We start from the raw sequence: 15,881 nt of genomic DNA on the forward strand, positions 1-15,881 counted from the left end.
AGTCAGAAACACGCTGAACCTGCAGGTGGCGCCGTGGTACGAAGGTCGATCACAAAGGTCAACAAGCTGACGCTGGTTTCACCGAAGCCTCCTCCCAGTTTAGTTTGTCGTCTTTAACTTCGGACGTATTTCTGTGAAAAATCTCCACGAGGACGAAGTTCAGAGAACGATGACGAACACGTCGTTTTATCTGAACATGGAAGAAGACGAAGTTTTCTGTCCGTCAACGACGAAATCAGACGTAGGAACTGAATGCAGTAGGTGTGTGTGTGTGAGTGTGTGTGTGTGTCTCTGTGTGTGTGTGTGTGTGTGTGTGTGTATGTGTGTGTGTGTGTGTGTGTGTGTGTCTCTGTGTGTGTGTGTGTGTGTGTGTGTGTATGTGTGTGTGTGTGTGTGTGTGTGTGTCTGTGTGTGTGTGTGTGTGTGTGTGTGTGTGTCTCTGTGTGCGTATGTGTGTGTGTGTGTGTGTGTGTGTGTGTGTGTATGTGTGTGTGTGTGTGTGTGTGTGTGTCTGTGTGTGTGTGTGTGTATGTGTGTGTGCGTGTGTGTGTGTGTGTGTGTGTGTGTGTGTGTGTGCGTGTGTGTGTGTGTGTCTGTGTGTGTGTGTGTGCGTGTGTGTGTGTGTGTGTGTGTATGTGTGTGTGTGTGTGTGTGTGCGTGTGTGTGTGTGTGTCTGTGTGTGCGTGTGTGTGTGTGTGTGTGTGTGTGTGTCTCTGTGTGTGTGTGTGTGTGTCTCTCTGTGTGTGTGTGTGTGTGTCTCTCTGTGTGTGTGTGTGTGTGTCTCTCTGTGTGTGTGTGTGTGTGTGTGTGTGTGTTACAGTGTGTGTGTGTGTGTGAGTGTGTGTGTGTGTTACAGTGTGTGTGTGTGTGTGTGTGTGTGTGTGTGTGTGTGTGTGTGTGTGTTACAGTGTGTGTGTGTGTGTGTGTGTGTGTGTTACAGTGTGTGTGTGTGTGTGTGTGTGTGTGTGTGTGTGTATGTGTGTGTGTGTGTGTGTGTGTGTGTGTGTGTGTCTCTCTGTGTGTGTGTGTGTGTGTCTCTCTGTGTGTGTGTGTGTGTGTGTGTGTGTTACAGTGTGTGTGTGTGTGTGTGTGTGAGTGTGTGTGTGTGTTACAGTGTGTGTGTGTGTGTGTGTGTGTGTGTGTGTGTGTGTTACAGTGTGTGTGTGTGTGTGTGTGTGTGTGTGTGTTACAGTGTGTGTGTGTGTGTGTGTGTGTGTGTGTGTGTGTGTGTGATGTATCAGGGTTACGTAACATGTGAAATGATGTGAAACAGGAACGTGAACATTCACGTTCAGAAACAAACTTCCTCTCCGGCTGGTAAACAATAAGATCTGCGGTCGGCATCCACTTTGGTAATCAAATGTTGTTGCTATGGATACGTCCATCACTTTTCTATCGTACCGACAGTTTCATTAACGGGTTCCCGACAGACCTTCATCCCTCCTCTTCCTCTCTGCAGGCGCCGTGCGCAGCTTCAGCGACGATCCTTCGTCGTAGCGATGGACGAGTCGACGGAGGTCCGGACGGACGGCAACTCTCTGCTGACGGCCGTCTACCTGAGTCGGCTGCGTCTGACCCGGCTGCTCCTGGAGGGCGGAGCTTACATAAACGAGAGCAACGAGCACGGCGAGACGCCGCTGATGGTGGCCTGCAAGACGCGGCACGCCGACCCGCAGAGCGTCCCGAAACACAAGATGGTCCGGTACGTTCTGCCGGCCGGTTCTTCAACGCCCGGTTTAGGTTGGTTCTCTTTCCCGCGGTAATAAATGCGATCTTCGACAGGTATCTTCTGGAGTACGGTGCCGACCCGAACATCCAAGACAAGACGGGGAAAACGGCTCTGATGCACGCGTGTCTGGAGCAAACCGGCGCCGAGATTCTGTCGCTGCTGCTGAGCGGCGGTGCCGATCCGACTCTGGAGGATCGCGCCGGTTTGTCCGCTTTGGTCTACGCGGTCAACTCGGGCAACAGGGACATCCTCAGCGTCCTCTTGGACGCCTGCAAAGCGAAAGGAAAGGAGGTCATCATCATCACCACCAACAAACTGCCTTCGGGCCTCCAGATGACGAAGCAGTACCTGAACGTCCCTCCGCCTCCGGACCTGGAGGAGCGTCTCCACTGCGGCCCGGCGTCCTGCCGCACGTCGCCGTACGACGTCCGGCTGCGAACTCCTCCTCAGGGCTCCTCGGCAGCCGCGTCTCCCCAACCCGGGAGCCCCCTTCTGGGCCTCAGGGAGCCCCGGTGTTCGGGCTGCGGCCCGGTCCCGTCCCGGCCGGGCTCTCCGATCCAGAACCCCAGTCCTTTACGTGTTCCCGGCGTGGACAAGAAGCTCAATCTCCACCGGCTGCTCTCGGAGCAGTGGTCCAAAGGTCCGTCCCTCCTGCCGCAGCAGAGTCAAGCCTCGTCTCTGACGGAGGAGCCGACGGAGATCAGGCCCGAGGAGGAGCCGTCCTTCAGGGTCAACGGCCCCGTCCTCCACGGGAGGCATCCGGCCGTGTCCCGCCACCACAGCATCGATGTGAAGGACGCGACGGGGCTCCTGAGAGCTCTGGAGAACACGTCGGGGAGCGACATCAGGGCGGGGAGACGAGGCTTCGGCAGAAAGATGTCGTACGACAGCGCCGCCGGTTCGCTGCATTCCGCTTCGCACCCCAACCTGCATCAGGACAGCCTCCCCGTCCGTCCCGTAGACGAAGACTCCTCCGACGGTCTGAAGCAGCTGAACGTCTCCAGCCTGCAGAACGTGGTGCGTCGACGCAACATCGGCGTCGCCCACTACAGCTCCGACTCTCAGCTGCCGCAGTTCGGCAAAACCCTGAAGAACGGAGGAGGAGGAGGAGGAGGAGGCGGAGGAGGCGGGTCGGAGAAGCAGAAGCTGGCGAGCAGCCGCTCCTCCACCCTGCCGGGGTCCGGGGAGTCCTCGGAGAGCTCCGCCCAGAGACGGGGGGCCGGCGCGACGGAGCGGAGGGGGTCCGGGGCGCTCCTCCTGGACCACATCGCCCACACCCGGCCCGGGTACCTGCCTCCTCTGAACCCCCACGCTCCCATACCGCACATCGGCGTCAGCCCGAGCTCGTCGTACCCTCTGAGCGGCTCCAAGCCCGTCCTGCCCTGCGCACACCGTTTTCCCGCGAGATCTAAAAGCCAAGAAAATGCTGTGGAGACGTCACTCGATGCAGAGCGAGCAGATCAAACAGCTCGCCAACTTTCAGGAAACTTTTGGCCGCTAAAATAAAATATCGCCTCCATCAGGAGAAACTGCATGTGCTTTCACTTTTATCGTGCAAACAGCTGTACGACGACGACGAGCGCTTCAAGACTGAATTCAGTTCAGACGTTCTCGTGACAGAAACGACAGTTTGACCGCCGACAATAAATAAACAGGATTCAACCTGGAACGGTGAAAAGAAAACAGTTCGAAATATTCTCAACAAAGTTCAGTTTAGTTGTCATGGAGATGGTTTAATCACGTTTTAATCGAGCGTTAAGTTCAGGTGATGCTGCACACAAAAGGGGGGGGCCTAGCTGAAACACCTCTCTTCCAACATCAAGCCGGAGGGAAGTCAGTGGACATAACAGGAGTCTGGTTGCAGTATTTGGCCTTAAAGTGTAGTACCACTGAGGGCCACTAGAGGCTCCAACAGACTCCCATTGAAAAAGCATTGATATCTCCTGAAATACAAAGTCAGTAAATGTTTCCAGTCATGGTGTCATGAGATAAAATCCTTCTGATCAGTGTTTCCTTCTGGAAATAACGCCAGCATTCGTTAGACATTAGGACTCAAACACAGGTATGTTTTTTTGGGGCGTGGCTAGTTTGATTGCCAGGCCTGTGGTGCAGTCAGGTTTCTGGTATAGGTGGGCGGGGCATAGTGTCCTCAGGTTGTCAAATCAGATCCGCCCCTCGATTCGTCCCCAGCTAGAAGTGACCAAATATGGGCACTATTGCTCCGCCCCCTTACACTGGAAATACCATATATGGTCACTCCAAAAAACAAAAACAAGATGGAGACAACCAAAATGACAAATTTGAGGGTTTCAGAAAAGCAGCTCACAAACCAAACATCAATTAATTCTTTAACAACATCTTGACTTGCGTGATAGATAAATAAACTATCTCCATGACAACCAGTAGTAAACAGGATCTTGGGTTAAACTGCCGTTTGCGGCATCAATAATGAACGTGTTGTTGAATAACAAATATTCTGTGTGATTTACTGAGGAATTAACAGTTTAATGTCGAACATGTACGAGACGTTTTCCTCTTCAGAGATGAAGAGGTTTGAGAATGACCTCGAATCAAGGACTTTTAATCTGCTGGTTTAAAGCCAGAAAACTGGTTTGCATGGATTCCATTTTTTAACAGTGCTTCATTATAGTCATTAGTTATTTTTTAATTATTCCAGAAGTGATCAGTTATTACAGATAACTCTATACAAAGGCATCACTAAAATAGCCCTCATGCACAGTTTGTACATGGAGTGAACTGTTGGAATAAAAAGCTTCTATTCAACATCAGCTGCACACTGAAAACACATTTCTTCTTTTTTTTTTTCCGTTTTCTCTCTGTGCTGTAAGAGCCTTCCCTTTCACAAAAATCTTTTATCTGAATTGCCAATTAGTAACTCCGCATCCTTGAAAATCTAAAAAACATTTTCAGATCTTCTGTTCACCACGTTCAGAGTTGCCAGTGGCAACACATCACCGTCGGCAACACGTCGTCGCCGGCACACTCGACCTTCGTTAAACTGTATTAAACTGCGCTCGGGCTGCTTTTAAACCGAACAGCTGAGAGTTTGTATCATCGGTGTAACGAGCAGTTCGACTTGGTGGTTTTTCTTTCTCTCACAAAAACAATGAAGATCTTAATTTATGGAGTTTCTTATTCGAACATGTGTCATAAAAAAAAACATATTTGGCATTTCAGGAGAGAATGTGAAGCTTTTTCAATGGGAGTCTATTGGAGCCCCTAGTGGCCCTCAGTGGTATTACACTTCAAGGCTCTTCTGCACTCCCTTCACTTTTTCAGACCCGGAAGCTGCGTCCACTTTTATAAACAGTCTGTGGTTTAAAACCTGCAGTGTTGAACTTTTGTCGCCCCCTACTGCCACTGAGAGTAATTACAGAGACCTCATAGACTCCGCCTCCTCCCGTCGCTACTGTTGAAGCTGGAACAAGAAGGACAAATTGTGGTTGAATAAAAGCCGTCACAATAACTCCTGTAAAATGATTCGTTTCATTATCAGGATTTAATCAATTCTGTCTGATAACATTTGGAAAGTGTAGAAAAAGATTGAATGATTATTTTATCTGATTTTAACGGACAACACAAACAATGATTTATCAATGAATTCGATTGAGTAACAAGCAGCTACGCTGGGAAAGAATAATAATTAAAAAAAAGTACAATAAGAGCTAATGGAAGGTCATTAAAAAATATATTTATAGACTTCAAAGACATATTATTATAGAGAATTAAAAGTTCTAACAATACAAGTTATCATTATAATTTTTTTTTAATTGTAAGTATTGTTCTTGCTTCAGCTTTTAATTCCTTAATATTTGCTTGCGTAGCTACAACTGTTCATATCCATCAACTACCGCCATCATCATCGGAGCTACTGAAACTTAAGCCACGCCCACCTGGCTTCTTCTTGGTCACCAGGTGGGCGGAGCCAGGCTACTCCATCTACAAGACTCCAAAGGTGATTTCCTCTTTCAGACAGTTTTATTTCTAACAGCTGAAGTCCAGAAAATAAAAACATCATTTTGCTCTTCGGTCTTATTTGACTCCTGAGATGAATAATACAACCGTGAGGTTAAAAACCAGCGCTGACGGTCAGTGTTAACCTCCCTCCACTAGGGGGCCTTGGTCTGCTGTAAGATTTAGCTGGACAACTTGTCGGTGGACTTTCAGTCTTTGTCCTGCGACGTCACACTGAGTTCTGTCCTGAGAGAGTCCGGCAGGTCGTAGTAGATCCTGCTCACGTCGAACTCTTTCCTGTACGGCAGCAAGTCCTGAAGCGTCAACTCGTCGCTTTGACTCGTCCACACCGTCAGAGAGAACCTGAGAACACCACGCAGAAACACAACAGCTATTATTAGTGTTAATAGAGAGGCGGATCTGATCAATCTGATTGGAAACCTGACGATACGACGTCCCGCCCACCGATAGCTGTAACCTGACTGCACCACAGGCCTGTCAATCAAACAGACACGCCCCCAAAAACAGGTCTTCTTGAATCTTCTTTTCTAATGAATGAGGGATTATTTTCAGATGGACCTCCAGAAAACTAATAAGAAGGAGTGACTTTAGCTAACAACACCGAGATAACTGATGGACACATTTTATTCACTTTGGATTTGATGAGAGAAGTTGAATGGGAGTCTATGGAGCCGGAGGCTTTTTGGAGACGACCTCTAGTGGCACTCGCTGGTATTGCAGCTGAAGACACTTCTGGATCGGAACCATTTTACAGACATTTTTCCTGCTGATGTGACGGCGCTGATTCTCACCTGTCCGACTGCTGCAGCAGCCACGACAGCTGGGACACGGACCGGGCCAGCAGCGCCGCTCGCACCGGGAAGGTGACGGGATGTTTCAGCCTTCGACACGTCGCCTCCATCGCTCGCACGTCGTCCCAGCTGTAACCTGGAAGCAAAACAAATCAAATATTCTCACTGGATCTGCAGGTTTTGATACGAGATCCGACGCTCCTCCGTCGAGAGTTACAGGACGAAGCTGCTTTTATTCGGTGTTTTGCCAACGATGAATCTCTCCTGAATCTTTTGAGCATTTAAAAGTCGGATCTCTTCATCTTCGGTGGTGCAAAACGCACCTCCACTTAAACCTGCCGCCTCGGGTTACAACGTCTTATTAACTCAATTATTACGTAATATCCATCGTTATTTATCTTTTCTACCGCTGCACCGAGACCTTGATCCTGATTGGCCGATAAGAAAAACACATTTATTGTGAAATATGTTTTCTACTAAAGTAAATAAATGATGTTGTGACTTGAGAAAGCAGGAAAATAAAAATGGATTCGTTTTTCTTTCTCCTCCATCGTGAGTGAATGTTTACAGGTCCAGGTTGTCGGTGCTGAAAGCCGTGAATGTGGACGTGTGTCTCACCCGGGTTCTCCGTCCCGGCGGTCCAGCCCGTCGTCCAGCCCAGAGACAGCACGGTGTCAGCGGGGAGCGACGAGACGGCCGACAGGAAGGCTTCAGGGTCCAGAGGTCCGGCTCGCCCTCCGGGACCGGAGAGGATGTCGGCGTTGATCCACACGGGTCGGCTCAGCACCTCCTCCTCCTTCTCCAGCAGAACCAGAGATGGAGACACGGCGTCGAGGCTGCGAAGACGAGTCAGAACCTCACAGACCCTCACAGAACCTCACAGACCCTCACAGAACCTCACAGAACCTCACAGACCCTCACAGAACCTCACAGAACCTCACAGACCCTCACAGAACCTCACAGACCCTCACAGAACCTCACAGAACCTCACAGACCCTTACAGAACCTCACAGAACCTCAGTACAACAGCAGCAGGAGGTCGACCCACCTCTTGAAGTCCAGCTTTATTCCGACGCCGAGCGCCTTCACTTCCTGCAGCCACTCCCTCAGCGTGATGTCACCGTCCGTGTGGGGGGGGTGCGCCATGATCGGCTCTCTGGGGTCGCGACCTCTCATGAGCACGTCAGCTTCCATCATGTGAGCCGGACCTTCAGGAGGAAACGTTCTTATTTCAGCAGGAATTCTCCTTTAATGCTTCGTTTCATGTTCACGCCGCTCAGAGTTCAGTTTATTAGGAACACCTGAGAGACCAACAACAATCTGTATTTAACGCTTCGCTGTTTGTTTGGTTTTAAATTGTTGGGAAATTCAGCTTCTCTTGTTCTTTTCCAGAAGCTCGTTTTCTGTTGACTTTCGTGGTTTCGTTGACGGCGTTTTACTTCTGAAATAATCTGATGATAAAAATATGTCGTGTCTCTTTTACGCTCACAAAATAACAGCAAAGACAGAAATAACAAAACCTGCTTTAAAAACATCTATAGCTAAAAAACAAAATGAGGAAAAGGATGTTCAGTATGGATCAAAGTGGAGGAATCTCTTTCATCCTCAGGACTTCTCAGAGATATTAAAGACTGAGTTTTGATGTCGCATTTGTTCATAAAAACTCTGAACTGGGTCAAATTTAAGAAACAGGTGCAGTAAAACCTCCACAGACCCACCTGAGAGAGCCTCGGTCGGCCTCTCAGTGGCACACAGACCCACCTGAGAGAGCCTCGGTCGGCCTCTCTGTGGTCCACAGACCCACCTGAGAGAGCCTCGGTCGGCCTCTCTGTGGTCCACAGACCCACCTGAGAGAGCCTCGGTCGGCCTCTCTGTGGTCCACAGACCCACCTGAGAGAGCCTCGGTCGGCCTCTCTGTGGCCCACAGACCCACCTGAGAGAGCCTCGGTCGGCCTCTCTGTGGTCCACAGACCCACCTGAGAGAGCCTCGGTCGGCCTCTCTGTGACACACAGACCCACCTGAGAGAGCCTCGGTCGGCCTCTCTGTGACACACAGACCCACCTGAGAGAGCCTCGGTCAGCCTCCTCCTGCTGTTCACCGCGTGCTCCCAGCGGACCTCCGCGGCGTCCCTCCTCTTTATCTTCCCCCGACTCAGGAAATAGTCCAACGTCCGGTCCGCCATCCTGTCTGAGAATAAAAACCTCCGTCAGTTTTCTGTCACTGAACGGCAGCAACACGAGCACGAGCCAGCTGGCTTTAGCTTCCTGTAACTCAGCGCGCGGCTTTATTTATTTTTTTTTTTTACCTTTTAAACTCCACAGGAAGTAACCTGTCAAACATCCGATGAAAACTAAAGTAGTTCTGAGTACATTAAACCCCAAACTGCTCCTCATCGCTCATTTCCACCATTCAAAACACGAGCGAGCAGCAGGAACGCACTTCCGGTTTGGATTTTTCGAAATAAAAGAAACCTGCAGTGTTTTGCTAATGAAATGACGTGAAAAGTAAAATACATGTTTTAAAGTGACCCTCCACTTCACCTTTATTTATCCAATATCAAACATTAAAATAAAATATATTCACGATATTCTATAAAACAGACTGTGAATCCTGGAGTCCAAACAAAGAAGCTTTCAGTGTTTTATTCATCATATAACTTATAAAAACATTTGATTAAGACATACGGAATACAAATATTCAGCTAGGAACAATAATGTGTGTCTGATATGTTACGGTTCAATTATCCTGTTAAAACGTGGATGATTTTAATTCGGTTGATTACTTTTAAATCCACATCGTCAAGGTGTTGAAGGCATAATGTTGTGAAGACGAGAAAACTGGAACCACTAATATTTACCTGTAGTCAGATTTACTGGCGTTGACGGCCTTCAGGACCGTTTGTCACAAGCAGATTTTGCAATCTAGGAATCTCCCTAAAAAATATTAGTTCAAGTTCTTGATGAGGATTTTTATTCAGGTTAAACATGACAGAAAAGATGAAAACTATAATGTATTGTATCAACGGAAGGAAACTGCTGGTTTTACACCAGTCAGCCTCAATATCAGAACCTCTGCCAGACTTGGTAACCTGGTTCAAACATGGTGGACTCACCGACCCAGAACAGTCTGTATGAACAGCGCCCTCTTGTGGTATTCACCATGTTCTAAAAGCCTTGTGTTCACCGGTTGTGATGTGCTTGCTGACAGAAAAGGTCAGAGGTCATGGAAGTTCATGTTTGGTTGGATGTGATGTTCAGCTAATATATTTTAGTTTTAGTCACGTGGAGTTTGTCTCCAGAACTTCTCCAATCCCAAGTGGTTTGGAGCAGGAAGTGACCATATTTGGACGAGCCGGGGGAGGAGCCAGAGGTGACCGATCTGATTGGAAACCTGATGATGCTACGTCCCGCCCACACGCCACACGGCTTCTTTCTCACAATGCCCCCCCCCCCCTCCCTCCTCCTTTTAAGGCCACAACTGGTTTGAAAGTAGCGTGTGCAGAATAAACTGTGTAAACGTTCCCAAAGATTAAACCCAGTTTTCATATTATAAAGAATTTAGAGGTCATTAAAGTGACAGAACAGTGAAAAGTTTGTTTGCAGCATTTTATTCTATTTTTCTACTGACAGTGTTGGAAACAGCCAATAACTGCATGTAAGAGACGATGTTTCCGTGTGTTTGTGGTCATCCGAGCGTGTATCTGTAGGTGAGCGTTCCTTCCTCCAGGTAGCAGTCGTGCTGGTGGGTTCCCGGCTTGATCTGCCGCTGGCAGACGCCCAGCAGGTCGTCGAAGCCGAAGTCGCTGTCGTGGACCTCCAGCCGCAGCACGTCGTTCTCCTGCGCCTTGAAGTGGGCGAACTCCTCCTCCCACCACGGGTTGGCATTGTTGTGGATGACGGAGGTCTTGCCGAGCGAGGCGGAGCCGCAGGACACCACGATGTAGGCGTCGGTGATTCCCAGCAGGTCGGACGGGAGGTCGCTGGCCCGAAGGTCGAAGATCCTCAGCTGGCCGTGAACAGAACCGAGACCGCAGAGCAGCAGCAGCAGAGGAAGGTTGGAGGTCATGATGGAGGCTGAGGAGGAAGGAAACACACATATTACTCAAAACATCCTCAGACTGAAGCTCCGCCCACCTCACCACCACCTGCACCTGTTGGTCACCTGTACAAACTCTTTCAACACTAATCACACCAATCACAAAAATGTCCAAACAGACATGCACACTAATCAGAAGGAAAGTGACATTTGAATAATCAGGATTACTGTAAAGCAGCAGGAGTGATCAGTGATGGTGAAAATAGTTTAATGTCATCGATAGTATGAATAATAAAGGAAGTGAAGACTTTAGTTGTTGGAGGAAACAGATGAATCCTGAGTGACAGACGTGAAGGAAAACAAATGAAGAAGGAAGTCTCACCTGCAGCTTGAAACCTGCTGAGTGACGATCCACCTGCTGCTGCTGCTTTTTAAAGGTCCGCCGAGCTCGTATCAGTCCGACGAAACAACCTGCTGCTCTCTCAGCATGACGCAACAGCACACCACGTTTTTCTGCTTATTACACAGAAACCAGAAGAATTTAATCTGCGTTTACACGACGACGTTTTACAAAATTAAAAATTAAAATAAAAGACCAGATTTGTAGTTTTGTGCTTTAAAACTTCTATTGCACTTAATGATATTTATTAGATTTACAGGTTTCTCTGCACTTAAGGAAAATCTAATTTGAAGGGGGCGGAGCTACAAGTAGGATTTGTGACATAACAAATATTTTGAAAGCCTTGAACCAGCAGGTATCCAGAGAACGGACGGTACACTGACCTTTGGGATATTTTGTTGGCAGTAGTTGAATTTCTGAAATTAAAAGAATATTTGCATGATGATAGAATCTATAATCTAAAAAAAATATATTGTTAGAGAGTAATGGACCACCATCCATCAAATTTTGACAGGTGGCCTTTGACCTTAGCGCCGCCCCTTTTAAGCCCGGCCCTTTTAGACTCCTCCCCATCGCCTGACCAAGAGCCCTCCCTGATCATGTGACCCAACAACTCCGCCCCTTTAGCCCCGCCTTTTATTTGACTCCACCCCATCACGTGACCCCAAAAGCTCCGCCTCGGTCAGCCACGTTCAACCAATGAGAGTAAAGAGGTGGAGTTCAGTGAGTTATTTATCCTGAAAACCTTCATTTATAATATTAAAACGGTAACCATGACCAAGACAGCGGAGTGAGGGGTTTAAAACGAACCAATACGGTGTCCATGAAACAAAAACTCAACAAAGGATTCCGTGGAAAAGGAGATCAAACGAAGAATTCTGTGGGGAATAAAAACATGAGTAAATTCTATTTTTTTAAAATTTTTTATTAAATCAAAATAAATGAAAATTAAATGACTTGATAAAATAAATTCATCTCAAAATAAACAATTATGTAGAGGAACCTGCACCTTCAGTCTGTCTGGACATTTATTTATTTATTTGTTATTGATGTGATTAATGTTGAAAGAGTTTGTGCAGGTGACCAACAGGTGCAGGAGGTGGTGAGGTGGGCGGAGCTTCAGTCTGAGGATTTACATGAACATGTTGTTCTTCGGCTCCGCCTCGTTTGGCAAAACCTCCGTCGTGAGAAAGAAGCCGTGTGATGTGTGAAGTGTCATCTGTGTGATTCTCACCGGCGGCCTTGAGTTGGTGAGTAGATCCATGAAATGGAGGGAAACCATCGGCTGGATCGCTTCACACGCAGATCACAGTTACGACACGTAAAAACACAACGTGGACGATTTCTAGAGGCCACAGAGGATTTATATAAAAATACAGACTGTTTATTAAAGAGTTTGTAGCTTCAGGTCTGTAAAATGGTTCTGATCCAGAAGTGTCTTCTGCTGCAATACCAGCGAGTGCCACTAGAGGTCGGCTCCAAAAAGCCTCCGGCTCCATAGACTCCCATTCAACTTCTCTCATCAAATCCAAAGTGAATAAAATGTGTCCATCAGTTATCTCGGTGTTGTTAGCTAAAGTCACTCCTTCTTATTAGTTTTCTGGAGGTCCATCTGAAAATAATCCCTCATTCATTAGAAAAGAAGATTCAAGAAGACCTGGTTTTGGGGGCGTGTCTGTTTGATTGACAGGCCTGTGGTGCAGTCAGGTTACAGCTATCGGTGGGCGGGACGTAGTATCGTCAGGTTTCCAATCAGATCGGTCAGATCCACCGCTTCCGTTGATACAATATATTATAGTTTTCATCTTTTCTGTCATGTTTAACCTGAATAAAAATCCTCATCATGAACCTTGAACTAATATTTTTTAGGGAGATTCCTAGATTTCAAAATCTGCTTGTGACAAACGGTCCTGACGGCCGTCAACGCCAGTAAATCTAATTACAGGTAAATATTGTGGTTCCAGTTTTCTCGTTTTTACGCTTTAAGCAAATAAAAACTTCCAGGCAGTCGTGCTGTTTGCGTCCCGTTACGTAACGCTGAGAATCACTCAGCTTCAGTAAATATTTAATCGGACGGTTTTTATCAAACTGATCGAAGCTCAGCTGGTTTTTAAAAACCGGGATCAGCAGGACGACAGTTCAGAACAACGAAGCTGGACGAAAAAGAAAAGGTATCAATTTATACAAACTCACACGTCTTATCTAAAACTACTACTAGTACTACTAGTGCTACTAGTGCTGTACTAGTACTACTACTATTACTACCACTACCAATATCACTACTAGTACTACTACTACTACTACTACTGCTATTACTACTACTGCCAATTTTACTACTATTAGTACTTGTACTAATACTACTACTACTACTACTACTGATGTATACCTCTTTGTACTCGCTAACGTAGTAACTTTATCTTCGTAAACGTATTTAGTTTTTTAATTATTTATCTACGTTACATTGAACTAGTTACTCTCTAACTGTAACCTAACATTCAGTTTTCATAAAAGCCATTTATTGGTTGGCCAAACGGCAAAACTTCCTGTATTGGTTTCAAATTAAAAGCCCTCATTTCAAATTAAAAGCCCCTCCAGCATATCAGCCATATATTTGTTTTTTTACCGTGTTTTGTTCCTCTAATAATTAAAATGTTTGTTCCCCTGATTAAATGAATAAAGGGAGTATTTATTTTACCGAAGTATTGGTTGCATTAACGTGTCGTTGCTCCTCCGCAGACCTCCGTGACGTCATGGCCTCCGTCCTTCCTCTGCTGCTGCTCGTCCTTGGCGCTGTGGGCGTCGCCCAGTCCAACCTGCAGGTGTACAGCCTGCGGGCCAACAGGCTCCGCCCCCACGCTCTGCCCGTCAACGCCTACGTCAAGGTGTTCGGCGGCCACAGACATTTGGGCCAGACGGAGACGCTCGACAACAACCCCAACCCCAGCTGGTCCAGGTCCTTCTCCTCGTCGGGGGTGCAGCAGAAGGAGGTGCTGAGGTTGGAGGTCTACAGCAGCGACTCCTCCTCCAGCGACCTGCTGGGCGTCTGCCACCAGTCGGTGAGGTTGGGAACTCACGGGCAGAGCTGCAGTCTGCGGAAAGGAGGCAGCCTCCTCTACGTGTACACGCTCAGCTAGAGACCAGAAGAAACACAATAAAGTCAAATAAACTGCGTCGTCACTCATTTAACATCAGAACATGTCGGCCTCTTCACGCTGAGATTCGCTCAATTTGTTGTTTATTCGTGCAAAAAAATGATCCTGTCAAACCACCGGAATTAAAAAAACGGATTTAAAACAAACATGATTTTTAATGTGAGTTTTACTGAGCAGAAATCAGATTTACACGCAGCAGTTTGCTCTCCAACTCGTGACTACGAAGGAAAAAAGATCTTTCAGGAGTCTTCAGATTTGACGACTTGTGTTTCGGTGTCGTTGCGTAACGGTGAGTTCAGCAGGTTGAGTTGTGGGCGGCGACGTGAAGCCGATCTGTGACGTCTGCTGGCCTCTAAAAACACTCTGAGCAGCAGCCGGCGCCGTGAGAGACCAGACGTCGAGCCTGCAGGTAAGACCTCACCTGTTCACACCTAATTCACCTGTTCACACCTGTTCACACCTGTTCACACCTAATTCACCTGTTCACACCTGTTCACACCTGTTCACACCTAATTCACCTGTTCACACCTGTTCACACCTAATTCACCTGTTCACACCTGTTCACACCTAATTCACCTGTTCACACCTGTTTACATCTAAAACACTTGTTCGTTTCAAAGCTTTTTCAGAGGAAAATGTGAAACTAGTTGATGGAAAAAAAAGTCCGATTTTTTGCCAATTTACACAGATCTTTTAATTCTCCGTTTACTGAATAAAACATTTACTTTTACGTTATTTGATGTCTATTTTATGACATTTATCTTCTATTTTTACCTTCATTTTCTTTTTGCTTTTCTTTTTTTTCAGATACTTTATTTCTGTCCATTTCACATTATTTTCCCATTTTAATGCTCATTTAACTTCAGATTTGCTCTTCAGAGCGTCGGTCTTTATCGAGTGGAGATAAGAGTCCAAACACACCCAGCTGCTCTCACACTCAACTCTCTCGCTCTTTTTTCCTCTTGACGTTTGTACGACGTGGAATTTATCACAGCTGCAACCGAAGTGGTTTTTATGTTGTTTTTTATTGGTGATATCTTTCAGTTTCATTCACTGTTTGATTTTTGTAAAAAAAAGTCAATGAAACAAGAGTTTGATGAACTCCAGATGTTCTCTCAGTAAAAGAGTCGATATCAAACCGTGTTTCTTGACTTTGAGGAGTCCTGAATCTTTAGCTGCATCCCTTTGAGGCTCCTCACGTCTGCTGTTGCTCCTCCGCAGCCTCCCGTGAAGTCATGACCTCCAGCGTCCTCCTCCTCTTCCTCCTCCTCCTCCTGAGCAGCTCGCCGCTCGACGCCCAGCTGAAGCTGTTCGGCCTTCGGGCCAGCGGTCTGTCCTCGGGCCTCCTGGGAACTCCCGACGGCTACGTCAAGGTGTTCTGTGGCTCCGCCTCCCTGGGCAAGACCGCCGTCGTCAACAACAACCCCAACCCGTGGTGGGAGGAGGAGTTCACCCACTTCAAGGCGCAGGAGAACGACGTGCTGCGGCTGGAGGTCCACGACAGCGACTTCGGCTTGGACGACCTGCTGGGCGTCTGCCAGCGGCGGATCAAGCCGGGAACCCACCAGCACGACTGCTACCTGGAGGAAGGAGGGACCCTCCGCTACTCGTACTCCCTCGGCGGGGACGGCCAGCAGGCTCGTGGATGACCTCTGACCTTCACGTTATCCAGGTCATGTTTGGTTTTCAGTCTCGTCTGTTGGTTCTCTGCAGGATTTTAATCAAATCGATCCTGTTCACAGAACCCAGAAATATCTGAACTTTTCTCCTCAATAAA

The 15,881-nt window shown here is 47.4% G+C and overlaps 5 protein-coding genes across 6 annotated transcripts; 3 read left to right on the forward strand and 2 right to left on the reverse strand.

Annotated features, from left to right (window-relative positions):
• The first annotated feature begins 1,439 nt into the window (after positions 1-1,439).
• ankrd34bb (ankyrin repeat domain 34Bb) lies at positions 1,440-4,519 on the forward strand. The gene is given in 3 exon segments (XM_069145350.1): positions 1,440-1,702; positions 1,783-3,117; positions 3,119-4,519. Coding segments are annotated over 3 exon segments (1,650 nt in total). The 5' UTR covers positions 1,440-1,499; the 3' UTR covers positions 3,231-4,519.
• Positions 4,520-5,230: 711 nt separating this feature from the next.
• On the reverse strand, positions 5,231-8,950 carry fam151b (family with sequence similarity 151 member B). 2 transcript variants are annotated; one of them, XM_069145351.1, is made up of 6 exons: positions 8,823-8,950; positions 8,579-8,704; positions 7,565-7,724; positions 7,135-7,352; positions 6,517-6,652; positions 5,231-6,067 (listed from the first exon to the last, which is right to left on the reverse strand). In XM_069145351.1, exons 1-6 carry the CDS (start codon positions 8,908-8,910, stop codon positions 5,914-5,916), a joined length of 882 nt encoding a protein of 293 aa, XP_069001452.1. In that variant the 5' UTR covers positions 8,911-8,950; the 3' UTR covers positions 5,231-5,913. The 2 variants fall into 2 exon arrangements, with proteins under 2 accessions (XP_069001452.1, XP_069001453.1); XM_069145352.1 differs by lacking the exon at positions 5,231-6,067 and having other exon boundaries at positions 6,513-6,652.
• Positions 8,951-10,108: 1,158 nt separating this feature from the next.
• On the reverse strand, positions 10,109-10,943 carry LOC138195678 (perforin-1-like). The gene is made up of 2 exons (XM_069145310.1): positions 10,935-10,943; positions 10,109-10,590 (listed from the first exon to the last, which is right to left on the reverse strand). Exon 2 carries the CDS (start codon positions 10,580-10,582, stop codon positions 10,202-10,204), a length of 381 nt encoding a protein of 126 aa, XP_069001411.1. The 5' UTR covers positions 10,583-10,590; positions 10,935-10,943; the 3' UTR covers positions 10,109-10,201.
• Positions 10,944-13,036: 2,093 nt separating this feature from the next.
• LOC138195679 (perforin-1-like) lies at positions 13,037-14,244 on the forward strand. The gene is made up of 2 exons (XM_069145311.1): positions 13,037-13,123; positions 13,689-14,244. Exon 2 carries the CDS (start codon positions 13,703-13,705, stop codon positions 14,084-14,086), a length of 384 nt encoding a protein of 127 aa, XP_069001412.1. The 5' UTR covers positions 13,037-13,123; positions 13,689-13,702; the 3' UTR covers positions 14,087-14,244.
• Positions 14,245-14,426: 182 nt separating this feature from the next.
• LOC138195681 (perforin-1-like) lies at positions 14,427-15,879 on the forward strand. The gene is made up of 2 exons (XM_069145312.1): positions 14,427-14,513; positions 15,326-15,879. Exon 2 carries the CDS (start codon positions 15,340-15,342, stop codon positions 15,751-15,753), a length of 414 nt encoding a protein of 137 aa, XP_069001413.1. The 5' UTR covers positions 14,427-14,513; positions 15,326-15,339; the 3' UTR covers positions 15,754-15,879.
• Positions 15,880-15,881: the final 2 nt, after the last annotated feature.

Source organism: Embiotoca jacksoni, unplaced genomic scaffold (genome assembly GCF_022577435.1).
Source record: "Embiotoca jacksoni isolate LCO1_2020_lvr unplaced genomic scaffold, fEmbJac1.0.p SCAF_122, whole genome shotgun sequence".
In the NCBI taxonomy this organism is placed as follows: domain Eukaryota; kingdom Metazoa; phylum Chordata; class Actinopteri; family Embiotocidae; genus Embiotoca; species Embiotoca jacksoni.

What these genes read in the sequence shown, in the direction of transcription:
- LOC138195678 (XM_069145310.1), bottom strand. Translation starts at nt 10,582, where the DNA reads ATGACCTCCAACCTTCCTCTGCTGCTGCTGCTCTGCGGTCTCGGTTCT.
- LOC138195681 (XM_069145312.1), top strand. Translation starts at nt 15,340, where the DNA reads ATGACCTCCAGCGTCCTCCTCCTCTTCCTCCTCCTCCTCCTGAGCAGC.
- LOC138195679 (XM_069145311.1), top strand. Translation starts at nt 13,703, where the DNA reads ATGGCCTCCGTCCTTCCTCTGCTGCTGCTCGTCCTTGGCGCTGTGGGC.
- fam151b (XM_069145351.1), bottom strand. Translation starts at nt 8,910, where the DNA reads ATGAGGAGCAGTTTGGGGTTTAATGTACTCAGAACTACTTTAGTTTTC. An exon ending in ATAAAGCTGGACTTCAAGAG is followed by an intron (nt 7,353 to 7,564) that starts GTGGGTCGACCT and finishes TCGTCTTCGCAG; the next exon opens with CCTCGACGCCGTGTCTCCAT. An exon ending in CTGCTGCAGCAGTCGGACAG is followed by an intron (nt 6,068 to 6,516) that starts GTGAGAATCAGC and finishes TGGTGTTCTCAG; the next exon opens with GTTCTCTCTGACGGTGTGGA.